This window comes from Venturia canescens, chromosome 9 (assembly GCF_019457755.1).
Source record: "Venturia canescens isolate UGA chromosome 9, ASM1945775v1, whole genome shotgun sequence".
Lineage (NCBI taxonomy): Eukaryota > Metazoa > Arthropoda > Insecta > Hymenoptera > Ichneumonidae > Venturia > Venturia canescens.
This window is the reverse complement of record NC_057429.1, coordinates 16,355,241-16,373,159: the sequence shown is the minus strand read 5'-3', so window position 1 is coordinate 16,373,159 and position 17,919 is coordinate 16,355,241. Positions and strand designations below refer to the sequence as shown.

Below are 17,919 nucleotides of genomic sequence, written 5' to 3'. Positions count from 1 at the left end.
AAGGGGTTGAAAAATAAATACACATAATAGCTTGTTTTTTTATATCATTTTAGATAAAGTTCTGCCATAGTTACAGCCTAAGATATTACACTCAAGTTGTATAAGCAAGGCCAAAAACTTAACAAACATTTTACATTGTGTGATTTTGTTTTTCTTCATTCGATTGAAATTTCATAATAATTAATATTAATCAATAATCAATAATCAATAATAATCAATATTACACATTACGCCAACAAAATTCTTAAAATGTACAATATACATAAAAATTTATATACGTATATTAATACATATATACGAAGACGTAAATTCATAAATATATGTATATAATATACACGTATATATATAAATATGTACTATAATTATTATAAATAAAGATAAAATTTATCGAAACCTAAATAAAATATTTGTCGATTTGGCACAACGTCATGCAACAGAATCAAATGAAACACCATCATTGTGGCATTTTTTGTTTTGATTGTCCGTGGCTGGGTGTGTTTCGCAATAATTCTTTTCTCTTTCTCAATCATCGACGATTTTTCGCTCCACTCACCTCCCCGTACGCGGTGCCTCGTTAAAGCTCGCGTACTCTCTAAGATCATTTTCTTTCGTTTTTCTCTCTTTTTTTCTTTTGTTTTGTACGAGGTACAAAAATTACTACGTCCGTCAGCCGGTGGTTAGCGGGGAAAGTCGATTGAAAATCGACTCCAGGGTCGTAGTGGAATTCTATTTTATTTATCTCTCGAAAAATTTGGAGTCTTGAGAGTGGCCACTTTTTCGTGTGCACGTATATACGTTAAGGGACTTCTTATTCCGAGTGCTTCTAACTTTTTCGCCCCCCCCCCCCCCTACCCGACCCTCCTCCTCACACTTTCTGAGCTCAACGGGTGTGCAAAGTTACTGCGACCTGTACCTCGAGTTTTTTAACTGCCGATCCCAAAATCATGAATTTTTTCATTCAATTGAAATTGAAGCTTGGAAACGTTTCTTTGCCTCAAAGCATGGGTCCCAAAAATGCAACATAATCGAACTTCCATGTTGATTCGTCAGGATTAAAAGAATCCACCACTTTGGGAGCACGGTTCAAGTCGACTACAGGCTGCTGGGTTCAGGCACATTCGCAAAAAGCTTGCCAACTCTTTGGCTCTGAAAAATAAATAAAAAAAAATGAAAGCGCTCCCAATAAGAAACACCGTAAGCTATATACGCGTGTACAAAAATGAATGGCGCTCGTCGTGTTAACAAAGATTTTTGGAAAAACACATTTCAACATCCAATTGAACACAGTCCAAATGCTTTCTTCTCTGATTTTGACGATTTAACGAGATTGTAAAAAAAACGACCAGCTGACTAGAGTATTCGATGCAATATCAGGTCTTACTAGTTTTTATTGCTTTTATTTCCCTCTTGCGCTCCCCTCCCCCGCCCCATAGATTCGCTCTTCTCACTCGCCGATTGAGAATTTCATTAATTACAATTGTACGAGTTTTTTGTTCGCTAATTGTACAACTCTAAAGTCAAATCAACGTTCCGTTAAAGTGCTAAAAATGTTCGTCTTCTTCAGTATGAGTGAGATTTTGTGTGTTTTTAGTACTTCAATTCTGGAATTTTATTTCAATTTTAATTTTATTTTTAAAAATTTTTTAAATTTCAGTTTATTTCCTTAGCGTTCGATCGTTTTAATTGTTTTTTTTTTTTATGATGAGAATGATTGTGATGATGAAGGTGATAAATATACGGACCTTTTTTGAAATTTTCGGTCCACCTAGTCAATTAGTTTAGAATAAGCTACATGGAAGAACAGACGTTCAGTCGCAACGAACGTAAGCTATAGCTGTGAAAACATTTTCCGCCTCTCTCTCTCTCTCTCGCTCTGTCACTCTCTCATGATCTTCCTCGTTCTCTTATTTGCTGCTCTCTTCCTACTTTCTAACTCTTTTGTTACTTGTTTTTATGGCAGCGCGCCCTTTCAACGATCCTCTTGTTCCGTAACGGCGAAACGAATCGCTGGTAAACGCCGAACTCGGTTTCACTGAGAATTTTCCTCGCTAGAGGATCATTGAAAAAATATCGAATCCAATGGTTAACGTGGAAGCGTGGGATAAGCAGCATAGGAGGGAGGAGGGAAAGTTAATGGCTGGAGATCGAAGAGGTGGAAAAAAAGACTCGAGCACTCGTTCCCTCATTCCTGATGAGACGCAACTGGCCCGAGCTCGATTTCTTTGTTTCCAACTGTCTCGGGGGTGCTCCAACTGGCCACAGATTCGAAAATGTACCTGCGATCGACGTTTTTCGCTCGGGCATTTGCAATTTTGGAAATTCGATTCGCACAAGGCTTCTCTGCGCCAAAATTTTCACTAGGAACAATCCGTGTTGGCTTTCCAGTTTGAATTTTCTCAAAATTATCAACAAATTTGCGTAGGACACAGAGAACGAAGGAACGAAAATGCATAGAGTCGTGATTCGCGTGTAACGGACCTTGTCCGGGTTGCGCCGCCAGCGAGGGACACCGTTCCCTATCATTTCAATTCTTCCCGTCCCATCGCCATTCGCTCCAATTCTTAATATCTCATTTCCGCATTTCCGTGCTTTTTTCCCCACATGATCCTTCCCCTTTGTCCCCGTTATTTCTATCCATCGACATTCTCTCCGTAAGCTAATGAACGTGGATATCAGCGAATCGTTAGGAAGAGCTTTTTATCACGCGGGCAGAGCCCTGTAAAAATATATCGTCACTCTTTCTTCTTCTTCTCTCTCTCTCTCTCTCTCTCTCTCTCTCTCTCTCTTTGTATATAGACAATAACGATGTGATGTACATTTGTGACCGTCGGTCACTGACTCGCTTCCGAAATTCGAGCGGGATTCTAAATATTTTTTGATCACAGCATCACGATTTTGTTTTTTAAAATTTAGTCGTCATTTTAAGTACCAAGGATTGCATCTCCCGAGTACCGGACACTCGGAGTATCGAAAGCTAGAATTTTCGATCTCTAAATTCGCATATAGCACACCAAAAGTACCAGATTTTACCGAGTGTACTCAAGAAATTGTGTATCGGCTTCCGTAGGTGTGTCGATCGATTCAGAGGCTTGTAAACGCGACGGCCCGGCATCCGTTTCATTGAGAACTGCGAATACTCCGTAGGCATTTGAAACTCCAGTGCAGTGGAACGAGGCTTTCCACGGCCTCGACGCCAAGTATTAAAAGAAAAAGCTTGCACGAGCTTGCAGGAGCTCTGAAAAATTAATTGAAGAAATTTAGATACTTGACAATCATTTGTGGTGCATTTGAATTCGACGATTCAAGTTGGAGAAACGAACGTTTGAAAATTACTGGTGCAAACAGGTGAATGCGGGCGAGGGTCGAAGCGAGCGCAATTCCGAGGATCTAGAAAGCCAAATACAGATTTTTCGAGCAATGAGTATTCGCAGTTTATCATATTCGAAATTCCCCAAACGATTTTCCAGAAGCGAGTATCAGGCAACCGAAACCGTTCTCACGTTACGTACCAGATTTTCTTATTCTTTCATACGCTATTCTCAATGACATACAACAGTATTGAAAATCATTTCAAAAGCCCACCACGAATAGAGTAGAAAAAGGCGACAAATTATAGTACTCACTAATTGTAACATCTTTCTCTCTCACTCTCACTCCTCATTCATTTATTATTACTTTTTCTTATTCTTCTCGCCCCCTTTCTCTCTCTCTTTTTATTCCGTTTACGTTTTGCGAAACTCGCCATTTTCGGACTCTACTTTCGCGATACGTTTATCACTATTTACCGGGTGTCCGGACTGTAAATTTGGAAATTTTCACATAAGACTTTGGCCCTCACCCCATTTGAAAAAGGAAGTACAAAATTCCTTGAATTTTTATATATTTTTTTCTTCTCTCAAATATTTTCGTTTCCAAGCCCCTCTCACTTCAATAATTTAATGAACTACTTGATATACCAATAATTTGCATCGTCGAATGATTTTATCAAAACGAATAAATTTACAAACGTTTCGAGCTTGTTACAATAATTTTTTTCATAATCTAGAATTCAATTGGATAACGTTTATCGAAAATTTTGCAAAACCGTTAAAAAATCTTTATCATTAAAACTTTCATAATTATTCATTTGAAAGAAAAAACAAGCACCGAATTCGGTAGTGTCACAATATTAGTAGGTTTACACTACGGACATCCGGCAAATGAAACCGCTGGCTGCATGAATTGCAATTTTACAAATTACGTCTGTGCATTTTTCGTACATACATATATCGTTGTATATATGTATATATATATGGCATATTCATATATACAAACGCGCACGTTTCACTCTCTCTCTCTCTCTCTCTTACGCCTTCTCAAATATATTATTCAATTTTACTATTCGAATAGTTATTTCAATTACATATTTATGTATATACATACATATAAATAAATATTTATACATAAATTCATATATGTACACAGAATGTACGAGGTTCCGTGGTCAACAGTGCGAGTAAGATTCAAGTTCGCAACCGTCATTAACGTCATTAACGAGGAAGGAGAAGTCGAATTGAGTAAGTGTATGGAATTTTGAGACTGACGACTCAATTCTAATGTTGAGTTTGCACTGTTGACTATGCACTCAACGTGTATTTGTATCAATATATGTGTATGCGTACTCGTGTTCGTGTGAGTGTGTGTTGTCGGTCTGTAAATTCAGTATAAATATTCATTTATGTGGTTATTTATATATATATACACAATTATGTAAATCTATACATATCTACAGGGGAGAAAAAAACTAATATAGAACTCTCTATTATCATTAATTAAACTCTCTATGAATTAATATGTATAATTCCTCGCAACAGTTCCTAAAAATCATTTTACCGTAATGTTTTTTGTTGTTTTTCATGTATCTTTTGCCTCTCATATTGTGTTGTTATTGATTTATCTCATTTGTATATCTCGTCGCAAATAGAAAATTGAGAGGTAAAACCGTGCCATTCTTTCTATCTAAAAAACTATACAACTGTTTTGAGTTGTATATGTTTTTTTTGCATCTCGCCTCGTCAATAGTACGCTCATTACTTGTCTATTATTGCTTGTATAGTTCGGTGCTTTCGAATGGAGTTTTTTTCTTCTGCTATTTTATAGTTTTGGCGTTTAGCGATTTTTTTGTTCACTCTCTCTCGCTCTCTCTCTCTCTCTCTCGCATTCGATTCGTTAATATTTTCATTCTTTGTTTTCCAAGCACCCTTCGGCGTGTTCTCAAAAGTGGCGCTAATCCAGGGAATAAATTGTATCTTTTTCGCTTACTTCCCTCTCGTATTCTCCTTGCTTCAGCAACCTCGTAGAAAATATTGCTTTGGATGCTAGATTGTTTTTGCGTTGCTTTCTTTCGCCCTTTTTCTCGACCACGGTCCTTGATTTTTTTTTCCTTTTTTCTGTGGTTTTTCTTTCCTTATCGACGGAACGGAAAAAAAAACGCACTTTAACCTCTAACTTGCTTGAGATACCTGTTACCCTCACCCCACTCCCGCCAACGCCGGCGTCTCTTGTCACCCAAACTCGAGAAATCACTTGAGCTCGAGCGTCTCTTAGTTTTTACCGGAAGCGCTGATTTCGAGGTCAATGGGGACGACGAGCTCGCCGTTATTGTTGGACTCGTTGGGCTCGTTGGACCCGGTGTCGTTGAATTCTCTACCTCGTTGTGCACCCCGCTGTGACTCAAATTTGTACTCACTCCTGCCAAATTCAACAACGCGTCCGCACCTTCCGCTATTTTTCTCTGCTCGTCCACGTCCGGTAACGCCATTCCCGCGCTCGGTCTTTTACTGCAAAGAATTTTTTTCATTTTTTCATTCCCTCTCAATCCTAATTTTATTCGTTGAGATTATCCGTTTCAATTATTCACACGAAACGCAAATAAAATGGTGAAAATGCCCGATCCATACTTCACAGCCGCTCTCCTCACCTGTCCAATTTGACGGACGTGATGCAACTGTACGTGTGATCCTCGCTCGAGCTCCTCGTGATAACGGGTACCAACTTTTCCGGTTCCGCAACTTTCTTTTTACGATCTATAAAAGTAGTTTTTTCTTATACTTCAATGCATACGAAATTCTAGTAAAATAATGAATTTCGAAAAATGTACGATTTGCAACGATACCTTTATTGTGATTCAAAATAATAGGTCCGTGTTTGAAAGAAAGCATCGCGACCGCAGCGGCATCTACGTCACTGTCGAACTCAAGCTCGGAGTTGTCCCCAATATTGCTGGATGCCAGTCTCTTGGAGAGATAGGGGAAAAGCACCGGATCCGGTAACCTCGTGCTCGTACTTTTTCTCGGAGTTTTTTCCGGGGACGAGAGATTTTGGGCAGAGGGTGGTGGAAACGGTGCACGTGAAAGTGCTTGAATGAGATTCGGACGATATTGAGCGTCCACCATCCACAGCGAACCTTTTCCGAGGTTCTGTGAAAATCGACGAATCGAAAATCAATGAACGAATTACATATTCGAATAGAATCACCGATGCCAATTATCTCCATAATTTCTATCCAATTATAAATGAACTCACGGGAGCTTTTTCAACTTTGCGAAAACACTTGTTGAGACTGAGATTGTGCCTGACTGAATTTTTCCATCCGGTCGGTGCGTTCCGAAAGTACGGAAAGTGATCGAGGATCCAGGCGTAGACCTCCTTGACCGGGAGAGCTTTTACGGGACTGTCCTCAATCGCCATGAAGATAAGACAGGAAAACGAGTACGGCGGTTTGCTATTTCTATGCAAATGAGGATCGTAAGGTATGTGGGTTGGATGTTTGTTGCGATTCGAGACCGGCAGAATATTGTTGTTCAATGATATCTTCGCTTGATTACTTTGGGCTGTTGAGTAATGGCCGTGTCCCTGTTTCGCAGCTTCCTGAACGAACTGCGAACCCGACTTTTCGAAGCTCTTACCGGGACTCTGGTAAATATGGCTCGTTTGCGTTTGACCACGTGACGTGCTGGAAGCGTTGCTGCTCTTGCCGTTGCTATCTGTGAGTACAATCGCATCGATCTTAATACCGTTTTACTATCCAAATACTATTTATCAAATTGGTCAATAAAATCAATAAATTATGCATCCAAAATTGAAATAAATCATGAAAATACTTTAATCGAATCAAAACTCCACGATACAGTGATCAGTTAACCAAAAGAAAGCATGATTTCTCAGGTTTATAGAACGAGTTGATTTTTTTTTTTTTTTTATTATTGAAAATTACGATTTCTACATCAATTTTTGTGAAAAGAGTCATTTTTCCTGCATTCTTTTTCTTTGACATTTTTTTAAATATTAAAAATAACACGAATAGAATAAAATCGTTATGGTCGTTTCTTAAAGGTTCGAAATACATTGCAGTATTTTTATTTTATTTTTTTTTTTCACAGTTTTTCAATTATTTATCGTCCCCCAAAGTGAGCGGGGTACTTTGGACCCCGTGTGACTATTACGCCAGAAACTTGAGGTGTGACTAGTAAGGGTTTTAATCTTTTGGAATTGAATCTTCTGAACACCGGCGAATAACCTCATCGATTAAGTTTACAATGTCGCAAATTACGATTCCGTAGTAAAAATTCTAAAATACACGATGAATAACATCCCGAGAGCGTTGCGAGTCTGAGCTCCGAGATATAAAAAATTCCTAGTTTAATCGAATATAAAGTCTGGGAGACGTTTTGGTCTTGGACACGAAATGCGTAATTACCTGGAAAATAACTGTCGTCGAGGCTCGAAATGGAGTTTGTGTTTTCAGAAAATTCGGCACTGTCCTCGCATACGTTATTGTTATTGGTGTTACTGTTGTTATTGTTGTTGCTCGTATTATTGTTATTATTGTTGTTGATGTGGTTATCATTTTTGGCGCTTTTGGCGGGGCTGGAAATCTCAAGGCCCTTGAGTAAGTTTTGTTGATGCAACCAACTCAGCGAAGTAAGATCGTCATCGGGCTGGCTCGATTTGATGCTGTCATTGGTCGAGCCGTTTGCCGAGCTGTTCGCCATGCCGACCACTTGTTCCTCGTTCATTTGCTCGTCGGCTGAACCCGAGTCCGTGAAAGTACTCGCGTTGTCACCCTCCTTAACGGTGAAAACGGTCTCGCCGAAACTCAACACGCGCGTTACCGTGAGACCGCAAGCCGCCTCGATCCCCGTCGCGTCCGGCCTGTCCGGCGCCATTCTATTTTTCCGTCGCGTTCTTCGCAGCGCTCGGAGTCACCCTTCGACCTCTTCCTTTTGCTCTCTCGCCCCCTTTTTCGGGTCACTGTAACATTCGAATTCAAATTTGAGAAAACGACTTATCGCTGCTGTCACTTCGGATCGATTTTTTAATTATAAAACATTCGGGGACAACGGAAATCACGACACTTTGCGAGCTTCGATTTTACACGCAGGACATTTTTCGTAATTTTCTCCACCGCCCCCCCCCCCCCCCCCCCCCCCCCAAGAACTCCACCAATCGTAAGTATAAATATTCAGTTGAAATTATCAGTAGAATGTGAATGAGGAAAATGCGAGTTTTACGGGCTCACAGGCCCATGCTTCGAATGATGGCTCGATAGGGAATTCAATTATTGAGAAATTTCAACCACCGAATTATTTTTAGACCGCAGTTTGTCACTCTCATATCGAGCCGGGACACCCTCTATGTAATGAGTCTATAAATACGTTTCACAGGTACCCCAAAGATCGACTTTGTATTCTACTTTGTTTTCGAGCTTTTCCAACGATGGAAAATTCTTGAGGTTCCTCTGATCCATTGAAACGATTCTCGATTAGCTAACTTACGCGAATTCAAACCAATTTCGATTATGCAATTGTCGCAGTGAAGGCTCCGTCATTGAATTCCGTGTAAAATTAAATTTAAGCATTATTTCTAAAGGGTTACAACATACTTTTAGAGAAAAAAACCTGTAAGGAGATTTATGAAGAATGGAAATAAACGACGCCATTTTCGATTCTCGCCCTAAGATCATCTTCGTTGAACATTAGAACGGCGCTAATGTCTAATTTCAGTCGAGTCCCGCGTATCTAATTTTAAGATTTGTACCGATGTCGCCGGCGTGCGCGCGTGCCGATGAGAAAAAGCTCACTTGTTTGTAGTCAGAAAATAGCCCAAAGCGACAACTCGAATCAGGGGAGGTATTGGGAATTTCTGTCACACGAGAAACGAAATTCGAATCCGAGTTTCTTTTATAAGATCCATGCGCGTCTTTTGATCCTCGGATATAACCAAAAATCGAGGATGCATCGCATCGATATTCTAAACGCTTAACGAACCGAGGTTTCTTTCGCGAATAAACATCGCTCGTTGAGAAAAATGATTTTTGACAATCGAAGCCACTTCACGAACGATGCAAAAAGAGGGAAAAATAACACGTGATTCATCGTTCTCTCCATAAATCGACGTATTTTCAATGATATTCTCAACGAATCGAAAAAAAAAACCGTTGATACCCATGAGGTACACGATAACATTTAAAAATTCGGACAGCGCCATCTATTGGAAGGAGGATCTTGAATTTGTTTAGATAATAATACCGGTAGATGTCACCATCGGGGCTAAAAAACATTTACGCAAAATCCGTTGAGTTCATATCAAATATCACTATTCAATCGTTCGTGACCTTTGAATGTCTATTTCCTGCATCTCTCGTACTGTGTCGAGGAGGGCGGAACAAAATTTCTTATAAATAACGGTGAGCGATAATTATTCCAAAGGAATAAATTTCTCGAATATGATGGACAAAAAATATTGGAAAATGCACGTCACGAAGGTCTTTACACAGTGTTTTTGCCATTGAAAAAATGAATTTTACTAAAAGAATATCAATTTAGGCTCAATATTAAAAAAAAAATACAACTGACAAATGAAGGTCCATAAAAAAAAGAACGAGTCCTGAAAAAATTTGAAACCGTAGTGGACGTAATTTTTTAGTGTTGCGATATATTTCATCCGACAAGTGAGAAGCGATGGTAAGGAAAATAACAATTATTATAATTATTATGAGGGATCATCCTTGACACGAGTTTTTATAGGTTGCCCATTTACGATCACGGTTAAATGCGCTTTAGTAGCCGCATCGATAGGCATTGCTTGCTTCGTGGCCGTAAAGCATGAAGAAGTATGTGCACAGAAGAGAGAGAGAGAGAGAGAGGATGCTGTTGCCAAGCAACCATCAACCGGCTCTCTACATCGCCCTAGCAACACAAACCAACTCCCACTAAGCACATTATCCACACAAACACCCATTTTCTCTTTTGCCTCGAAAATATAACCTCAAAAAATTAAACAAGTACGCGAAACGAGAAACACACTCTTCGGAAGTGCTCGATCGAACTCTGCTTAAACGACGGTCGCGGTGCATTGTTTCAAATGTTCGCGGTCTTGTGTCGTTGAGCGAAGAACGATTTAATCTCGAACCCAAACACGCGTGCCAATAGCGTCATTTGTTTATCATCGTAATTGAGATACAAAATGGCCGACTTTTCTGTATACGGCGATACGATGGAGTTGCGTCGTCAACATTGATATACATGTTATCGTTTATACATATGTGTGTACATGTGTGTACATGTGTGTGTGTGTGTGTGTGTGTGTGTGTGTGTGTGTGTGTGTGTGTGTGTGTGTGTGTGTGTGTGTACACGCATATCCACACATTCATATACGTGGAATAACCATGCATTTTACACGTATGCACATAAAAATATGAGTATGCGGCTGTTACCAGAAAAACATTGAAGTAAAATCTTCGTATGGAGTAAAAATCGGTGACGTTTATTATTTGTGTTCTTACAAAATAATAAGTTTAAACAAAAACCAAAAAAATGGCGTCGTTTTTGTTGCACGATATTATTTCACTCGCGGAACACCTTCGTTTCGTGGCAACATCCAAAACAAAAGTATTTCCTTGTACACCAATACTTTTATTCAATTAATTATCTTTTCTTGATCACTGAATGTAATTTTTTTTTTTTCAAGCTCCGGTCACGTGATACGGAATACACGATTCATCACGTGTCAACAAACGGTGCAGAAAAACGAACTTTTGGCTGCCATTTTTGTAAGATCGATGAAAAAAAATTGAGAACTTGAGAGGGGCAATTCAATAATGGCAAACGTTTCTCGAGCGCACGGGGAAGTGCGTTATACTTGTTGAATTCAAATATGGAGTTTGATAATGATTACGAAACTCGAGCAAGCATGAAAATGGCCACCGCATCAACACACATGCACAGACACACTAACCACACACAACCAGAAACGCACTTGCACACGGCATCAAAATGGTGCGTTGTGAATTCCGATGCACCCGAAAGCCCGAAAAAACATCGACGCACTTTCGGAAAACCTTTGAATTGCGACAAAAAATGGAACAGATGAAAAAACAAGTGAAATCACTGAGACAGCGTTGAGATAAACATCGCTGGCGAAGCAGACGATTTTTTTCCACTCCCAATTCGTAGACCAACCTCAAATCTCGTTTTTCCCCCATTTTACTGTGCCGAAACATGGAGAATATATTTTTTTTTTTCATTTTAAAACTGTTATTGATGTGAGTTTTATTTCATTTTGTTAGTTATCATTGCTAGATTTTGGATTGCGAGTCCTCGTTAGCAAATGTGAACGAAAAATACCCAACTGGGCCAAACCCGAACACATGAAACCAAGTATGCGTTTTCACAATCGTGTCCTCAACTTCAAAATTTCTTCCTTTTTTCCCCATTGTTGATCAAAATTTACTCTCGAAAATCTTTTGCAAATACGTTATTTCAACTTTTTTTTTCAAATATTAACTAACACGATTTTTTCCTCTCTGGAGTTCCCGGAAGGGCGACTGAAGGTCATTCTACTGATTTAACACTCTTTCCCATGTTTTTTTCGATTTTTTTCCGACGATTTTTCGAAAACTTACGTGCTCGAGGAGACAGACGGTGTCCTTAGAAAATTTTACCAAGACGGACAGCATCGCAAGCACACTCTACACAACACCCAGCTGATCGGAACGCCATGTTGTGACGTCACGCCTCACCGTCGATCTGAAGTACGTCACTAATCAACTCGAATGTCGATATATCGAATGTTCCAAGTTTACGCGGCGGGATATTCAAACCCAATTTAAAACAAAAAAATCGCACTTTTATCCCACTTCGGTTTGCTTCAAATGATTTTTTTTGCATATGCACGTTAATACTACTAGGAGGAATTGGGACAAATGATGCTGGAAAAAAATCTGAAATAACTGTCAATAATAAGTATTTATTTCACATCTTCTTCTCTCTCTTCGTTTAGTTTTTTTTTTCGTCGTTCGAACAATGTGGCATATTAAAAATATACTAATTCGTATCTGGAACTTGATAAATAATTTGAAACCCAATCAATTCATTGCAGCTTAAAAGAACGAATCATTAGCAATCTTTTCAATTCCATTATTTCTCGCCATTCCTTTTGTTTTTCTCCAAATTACATTTTTTCGATTAAATTTCAAAAAGTCTGTTAAATTTGAAAGTCAAGGAAAAGGAGAAGTTCGAACTAAAATTCATAAAGAAAAATCTCTTATCCGGGATTATTACGAAAAACGATCAAATACTGAAACCTCAATTTCTCAAAATCAAACTAAAAACATGGCAACTTGAAATTTCACTACTTTGGAATTTCGTTGAAAAGACCAATCAGTTTTCAAATTAATCTGGATAATTATTACCACAAAATTCCGCGGAATGCACGGCGCTTTAGGAACGTTGAGAAAATGCTTTTTTTGGTATTGTTTTTTTTTCGCAAAACACGGTCTCCCTCACAGCCAAGTTTATGAAATACTAACAGTTTTTTCTTACCATCAGATTCATCAATACTCACGAAACGTTTATCCGTAAAATTAGGAAAATCATTGAAATGAAAAATAATTTTGTGCTGGAAAATGTTGGTTTTGCGATTTTTTTCCTTTTGAGTAGTTCTATCTCTCGAGCATTCATAAAAAAGTTATTATCGATACTGAACATAAAAATAAAATTAAAACAATGATTGTTATAAAGAACTTAAAATTAGAATCGCTTGTGGCATATTTTTTGTTATAACGTCGTACGTGAAATTCAAATACGTAATATTTATGGCACAGCCCGTAATGAATTTCAACGAAAATCTGTCTTTTCATTCACTATCATTCGATTCACGTTTTAATGAATATCAAAATAGAAAACTGGAATAATTCATGTCACAGTTTTGGATCACGTGGAAAAAAAATTACTACGAAGATCAGATTAAAAAAAAAAATTGTTTCAATTATTATAAAAACAAAAAATATAGTCCCTTCATCTAGGGGTAATAGAAATATTTTTTGAATTCGAAATTCAGTATCGAAATAATCGAACAATTATGCAATTGGAATTTTTGAATTCCAATATCGACCCGCTATCGTCTTTCGCAGTGTGAATTTGAATATTTCTGGAACGTTTGAATTTTAATAAAATAGTACTAAAACGTTTTTTGGGCAGAGCTTTTTCCTTGCTGTCAACGAGCTTTCGTCTTATTTTTTTTTTAATCAATTTTCATGCACAAGTCGCAAACTCGCACGGGCTTGTCCCAACCACGTCGCGGTACGGGTTTCCGATGCTGGGAACAATTTTGGCAAACTCCTCGGCCGCAGTCCCGACAGTGATGGAGCGGAAGTTGAACGTTGAAATATTTGTTACATACGCAACAGTTGGTAAGTTCCGAATCCGGAACCCAATACGTAGGCCGAACGGTGTCTTTGATCAAGGCTGAGGATAAAAAAAAAAGAAATAAAAAAAATAACGAATGCACCAGATTTTATGCTCATTTTTCAGTCAGGAAAGATCGAACCGCCACTTTGTTTCATGCCATTAAAATTTCAATGAAAATGAATATTATCGGAAGTATAAAAGTTGAAACGTACACTTGGAATAAGTAAAAACGGTTCCCACCGCGTTGAGAGTCGAGACAACGTGTTCAGTGACCTTCCTGGCGCTGACGTCCTCGGTGTTATCGAGAATTGGTTCGTTGTTGGAATTATTGTCTTTGGTGAAACAAGAATCGCAAACGCGAACAGGCGTGAACCAATTTCTTGCTGGTACCGTTTTCACATTCGAGGAACATTTAGCGCAAAACCCTTCGCCGCAAGACCGGCAATGATGTTTCGAGTCTGAAGCCCCAAAAAGGATTTTGCAATTGTGACAGTGCTTAATCTCGTTGTTCGGGCGCCAATAAGTCGGCGCCACTTGATCAGCGACCCATGCTGACAACGCTTTCGTCGGCTGAAGAGAAACGCTCGCCACCGTCTCTGTTATGTACGACACCCCGTCAATCACACGCTGCGCCGTATTTTGGTTCGTTATCGACATATTTGCCTGCGGTCAGAACAAATTTTATTTCAGCCGAAGTAACTCAAATAATTGGTTACATTTTATGGTTACTCAGATTGTTTTAAAAACTAGTAAGACCCTAAACTGGCAAATTGAAGCATCAAACGTTATGAAGCAACAATCCGTGACCATTTCTGAAAACAAGTATTTTCTATAAGAAAAAACGTCTGTCGAGTTTCACGAATATGATGAATATTTTGGCAACTCCTTCCAATAGAAAGTGCCGGCAGAAAAATGGAAGATAACCTTGTGACTGCAGCGCTACGCACTGAAAATATACTAAAAATATATGAGAATACGAATGATCGACTTACCACGTTCCAAACGTGGTTAATTTCGGTTCTCACTGCATCGTCTTCAGGATTCTTGTTGCCGTACCAATATTGGCGACTACGATAAATTTCGCCACAGTGTGGACACTCTATTACGTAACCGGACCAGGCGTATTTCGCCAAACCGTACCAGCCGTTGTCACTTTGGATTTGCGTGCGACAGCTCACTATTACTTCGTTACCGTTGCTGTGACATTTTTTGCAAATATATATCACGTTCTCGTACTGATGTTGATATCTGCAACTATGAAAATCCCCAAATTTCATTTATTCAATGAAAAATCTTTCTTATTAATCGCTCAACTTTTTGACATTTTTCGTTGAACGAATAATCAATAATACTATTTATTGAAAACCCTGCAAATGAATAGTTGTGACGAATCGAGAGAAATTCTTACAGCGTATCGCTGACATGTGGTTTCCCTTCGCGTACGTGACCCATGCTATTGGTGCACCGACAGTCACAGCTGAGACATTTGACGGGACAAGTAAAATACTGGTCGGGAAACAAAACACTGGAAACATTGGAGATTTCCCCGGAGAATTTGTCGTTCAATATTTTGAGAGTGCCGTAAACGAGATTCGGTTTTCTCGCCGATCTCACCGTCGTGTTTTCCAGCTCGTTTATAACGGCGTTCCTTAATGGCCCATAATCTGTGGGGGGATTTAGTGTTTGCACCCCCACGTATTTTATGGAACTGAAGGCCTCTATTTCCAACTGCATCTGTGCGAAACGACTTCTCAGTATGTCCTCCGCACTTTCCGAAGTACCTGAAAATTCAATATTTCAAATATTACCAACGAAATATCATTTTTCGAACTAATTTTCATTTTTTCGTGGTTACTCGACAGCGATAGATTGATTTGAAAAAAAAAATTGATTATTCTCGCGAAGGATTCGCAAATTCTACCTACTATTGGCGAGAGGTCGAGTGTGTCGAGTTTCGTGAAAAACGATAACACTCGGGCCGAGAGCACACGAGGAGTTTGGTACGCCTTCGCGTTTTCCCAGCGCTTGTAGGGCAGCTTGAAAATGATGAGTATAAGCGCGGGACGCTGCTCCAAGGAATGTGAACAAATCTCTGTGTAATCTTTCCGAGCGCGTCCGATATACGACGATATCGGAGATGGCTAAAACTTTCAACAACAATCTCGTACGCTCGTTCTCATGAACCGTTACACCTATAGAAAAAGGACATTTCGATTATCAATCCCACATCGTGCACGATCATTATCGAGAATCAAAATTTCACAGGATATTCTAATTATATTTCACCTAAAAGCCCTTCGGTATCGAGACAAATGACACGTAGACTCGGGTCAAAGGCAGCCCAAACGCCAAGCGTACAAGAGCTCTGTTCATTGGAAGTGGGGAAAACTTCTCTGCCTTGGAAGAAAGTTCTATTGAGAGTATGGCTTTTTCCATCTCCAGTGTTGCCAAATATCGATACAACTTTCACCTTGGCCTCTTTGGCACAATTCAATTTTGCATAAAACTGTTCGACACTGGAAACTCGCAGATGCTCTCTCGCATCAATGAGCAGAAAACTTGATGTCTCGTCGTAAGGATGCAACGATTTTCCCTCCTGTCCGTACACAAGGGAATCTTCGAGCGTTCGGATAATATGATTTTGCTCATGCACCTTGCGAGTCTCTTCCTCCGGGAAGTCATCCAGGCTCTTCATAATTGCGGGACTAATTGCATTCGCCCCTTGCCATAATGTCTCCAGAGGATCTAATGCACTCATTTTTGTACCCGTTCTTTATCCTACAACAATCATTGTATTCTGCAAAGCCATTTTCTTCGATTGTCCGAATCACTAAAAAATTCAAGAAACCAGTACGTTTGAGATGTTCAGAAATTCCAGTTTCCGTTATTTCATTTTGTCGTTATACCAATTTCGCTAACGAGCGATAAACTCAAAAAATCATTTATTGCGGATAGATAATAATATTTTATATGCTCACGGTTCTCAAAAATCGACGAGGGAAATCATTTAAACGAAGAAGCATTTGTTATGAATAGAACATTGAAACGTGTATCAAATTAAACAAAAGCAACACAACAATAGTTTGGAATATTTGCAGTATAAACAAACACTATGCATATATCATCTCAATGTTATTATTGTGACATTTGTAGATGGAAAATGAGGTTAGAAATAATCCAAGATGGCGACTACTGAATGCCGAGAAAAACAAAAGCACGATCATAACACTAATGATAATGACTCACAGCCCTCACAGCTGACGAGCGAGCGATAACGAGACGACATTTTTCGAATATTCACTTATGCTTATTCATTATCACTGCATGTTTATATCAAGAGAAATGACGATCCTCCTTGAACTTCTACGGGAAATTTCAATCCAAAACTTTTCAACTGAATTTTTCCTAGGTCATTTTAAACTATTTTATTTTATTTATTACACGCCCAACATTTAATTGCTCTATCATTATACGCGTGCATATATAAGTGATATTATATCTTCGAAACTATATACGTTTATTATATTTAGATATATTGATATCGTATAAATATACGAATGAAATAATTATTGAAAACTTATGTAGATAGAATAGAATTTTTATTCACTATTCACCACACGACAAGATGCGGCAACGAAGCCGCGAAAAGAACTGCGCAAATTCATGAAAACAAACCAAGCGCCCGGCGGGCCCCCCGGCGTGTACCCGCAACGAAGTCATGTCATGTGTACATTCACACATCACACAGGGAATTTTTAGAGAAATTATGATCTTTCGCCCGCACGTCACCTTTATCAACTTGAACACCCTAGTACAAAAAGAATGATGAATTCATACAATTCTGAATATAATTCCAATAAATAACTTCGGATTATAAAATGGAATAGCAAATATATCATGCAACTGAATGCCTTATTTCGACGATATGATTTCGTTTTTCCCGGCAGTTGAAAAATGTTGTTTATACGAATTGAAAGTTTCAAAAAATTGATCCCGTCCTTTGAACGGTTTTCATATCGCGATTGTTAATTTTGTTTCCTCCAAGACTAATCAATTTACAATATCAAAAAATCCACTTGACAGCATTACTTTTTTTAAAACGCTACAAAAATGTTCGTGTAACACGATATCTTGAGACTTTCGAGCAGCCACTGATGCAGTTTGTTTAATGATTCCTCGCGCTCGCGTG

The 17,919-nt window shown here is 38.8% G+C and overlaps 2 protein-coding genes and 1 long non-coding RNA gene across 15 annotated transcripts; 1 reads left to right on the top strand and 2 right to left on the bottom strand.

The window, feature by feature from the left end:
- Positions 1–31: 31 nt before the first annotated feature.
- Positions 32–12,049, bottom strand: LOC122416353 (protein kinase 4-like). Of its 2 annotated transcripts, none has more exons than XM_043429217.1 (6): positions 11,945–12,049; positions 7,739–8,292; positions 6,565–7,025; positions 6,155–6,458; positions 5,960–6,065; positions 32–5,819 (listed from the first exon to the last, which is right to left on the bottom strand). In XM_043429217.1, exons 2-6 carry the CDS (start codon positions 8,205–8,207, stop codon positions 5,477–5,479), a joined length of 1,683 nt encoding a protein of 560 aa, XP_043285152.1. In that variant the 5' UTR covers positions 8,208–8,292; positions 11,945–12,049; the 3' UTR covers positions 32–5,476. The 2 variants fall into 2 exon arrangements, with proteins under 2 accessions (XP_043285152.1, XP_043285150.1); XM_043429215.1 differs by lacking the exon at positions 11,945–12,049 and adding an exon at positions 10,757–10,888.
- Positions 10,790–12,296, top strand: LOC122416354 (uncharacterized). The gene is made up of 2 exons (XR_006262094.1): positions 10,790–10,931; positions 11,011–12,296. It is a non-coding gene; the product is annotated as an uncharacterized lncRNA (long non-coding RNA).
- On the bottom strand, positions 12,269–17,919 carry LOC122416352 (zinc finger FYVE domain-containing protein 1-like). Of its 12 annotated transcripts, none has more exons than XM_043429208.1 (7): positions 17,820–17,919; positions 16,017–16,508; positions 15,656–15,922; positions 15,139–15,511; positions 14,723–14,984; positions 13,943–14,393; positions 12,269–13,787 (listed from the first exon to the last, which is right to left on the bottom strand). In XM_043429208.1, exons 2-7 carry the CDS (start codon positions 16,486–16,488, stop codon positions 13,564–13,566), a joined length of 2,049 nt encoding a protein of 682 aa, XP_043285143.1. In that variant the 5' UTR covers positions 16,489–16,508; positions 17,820–17,919; the 3' UTR covers positions 12,269–13,563. The 12 variants fall into 12 exon arrangements, with proteins under 12 accessions (XP_043285143.1, XP_043285144.1, XP_043285147.1 ...); XM_043429209.1 differs by having other exon boundaries at positions 16,017–16,560; positions 17,820–17,837; XM_043429212.1 differs by lacking the exon at positions 17,820–17,919 and adding an exon at positions 17,568–17,804.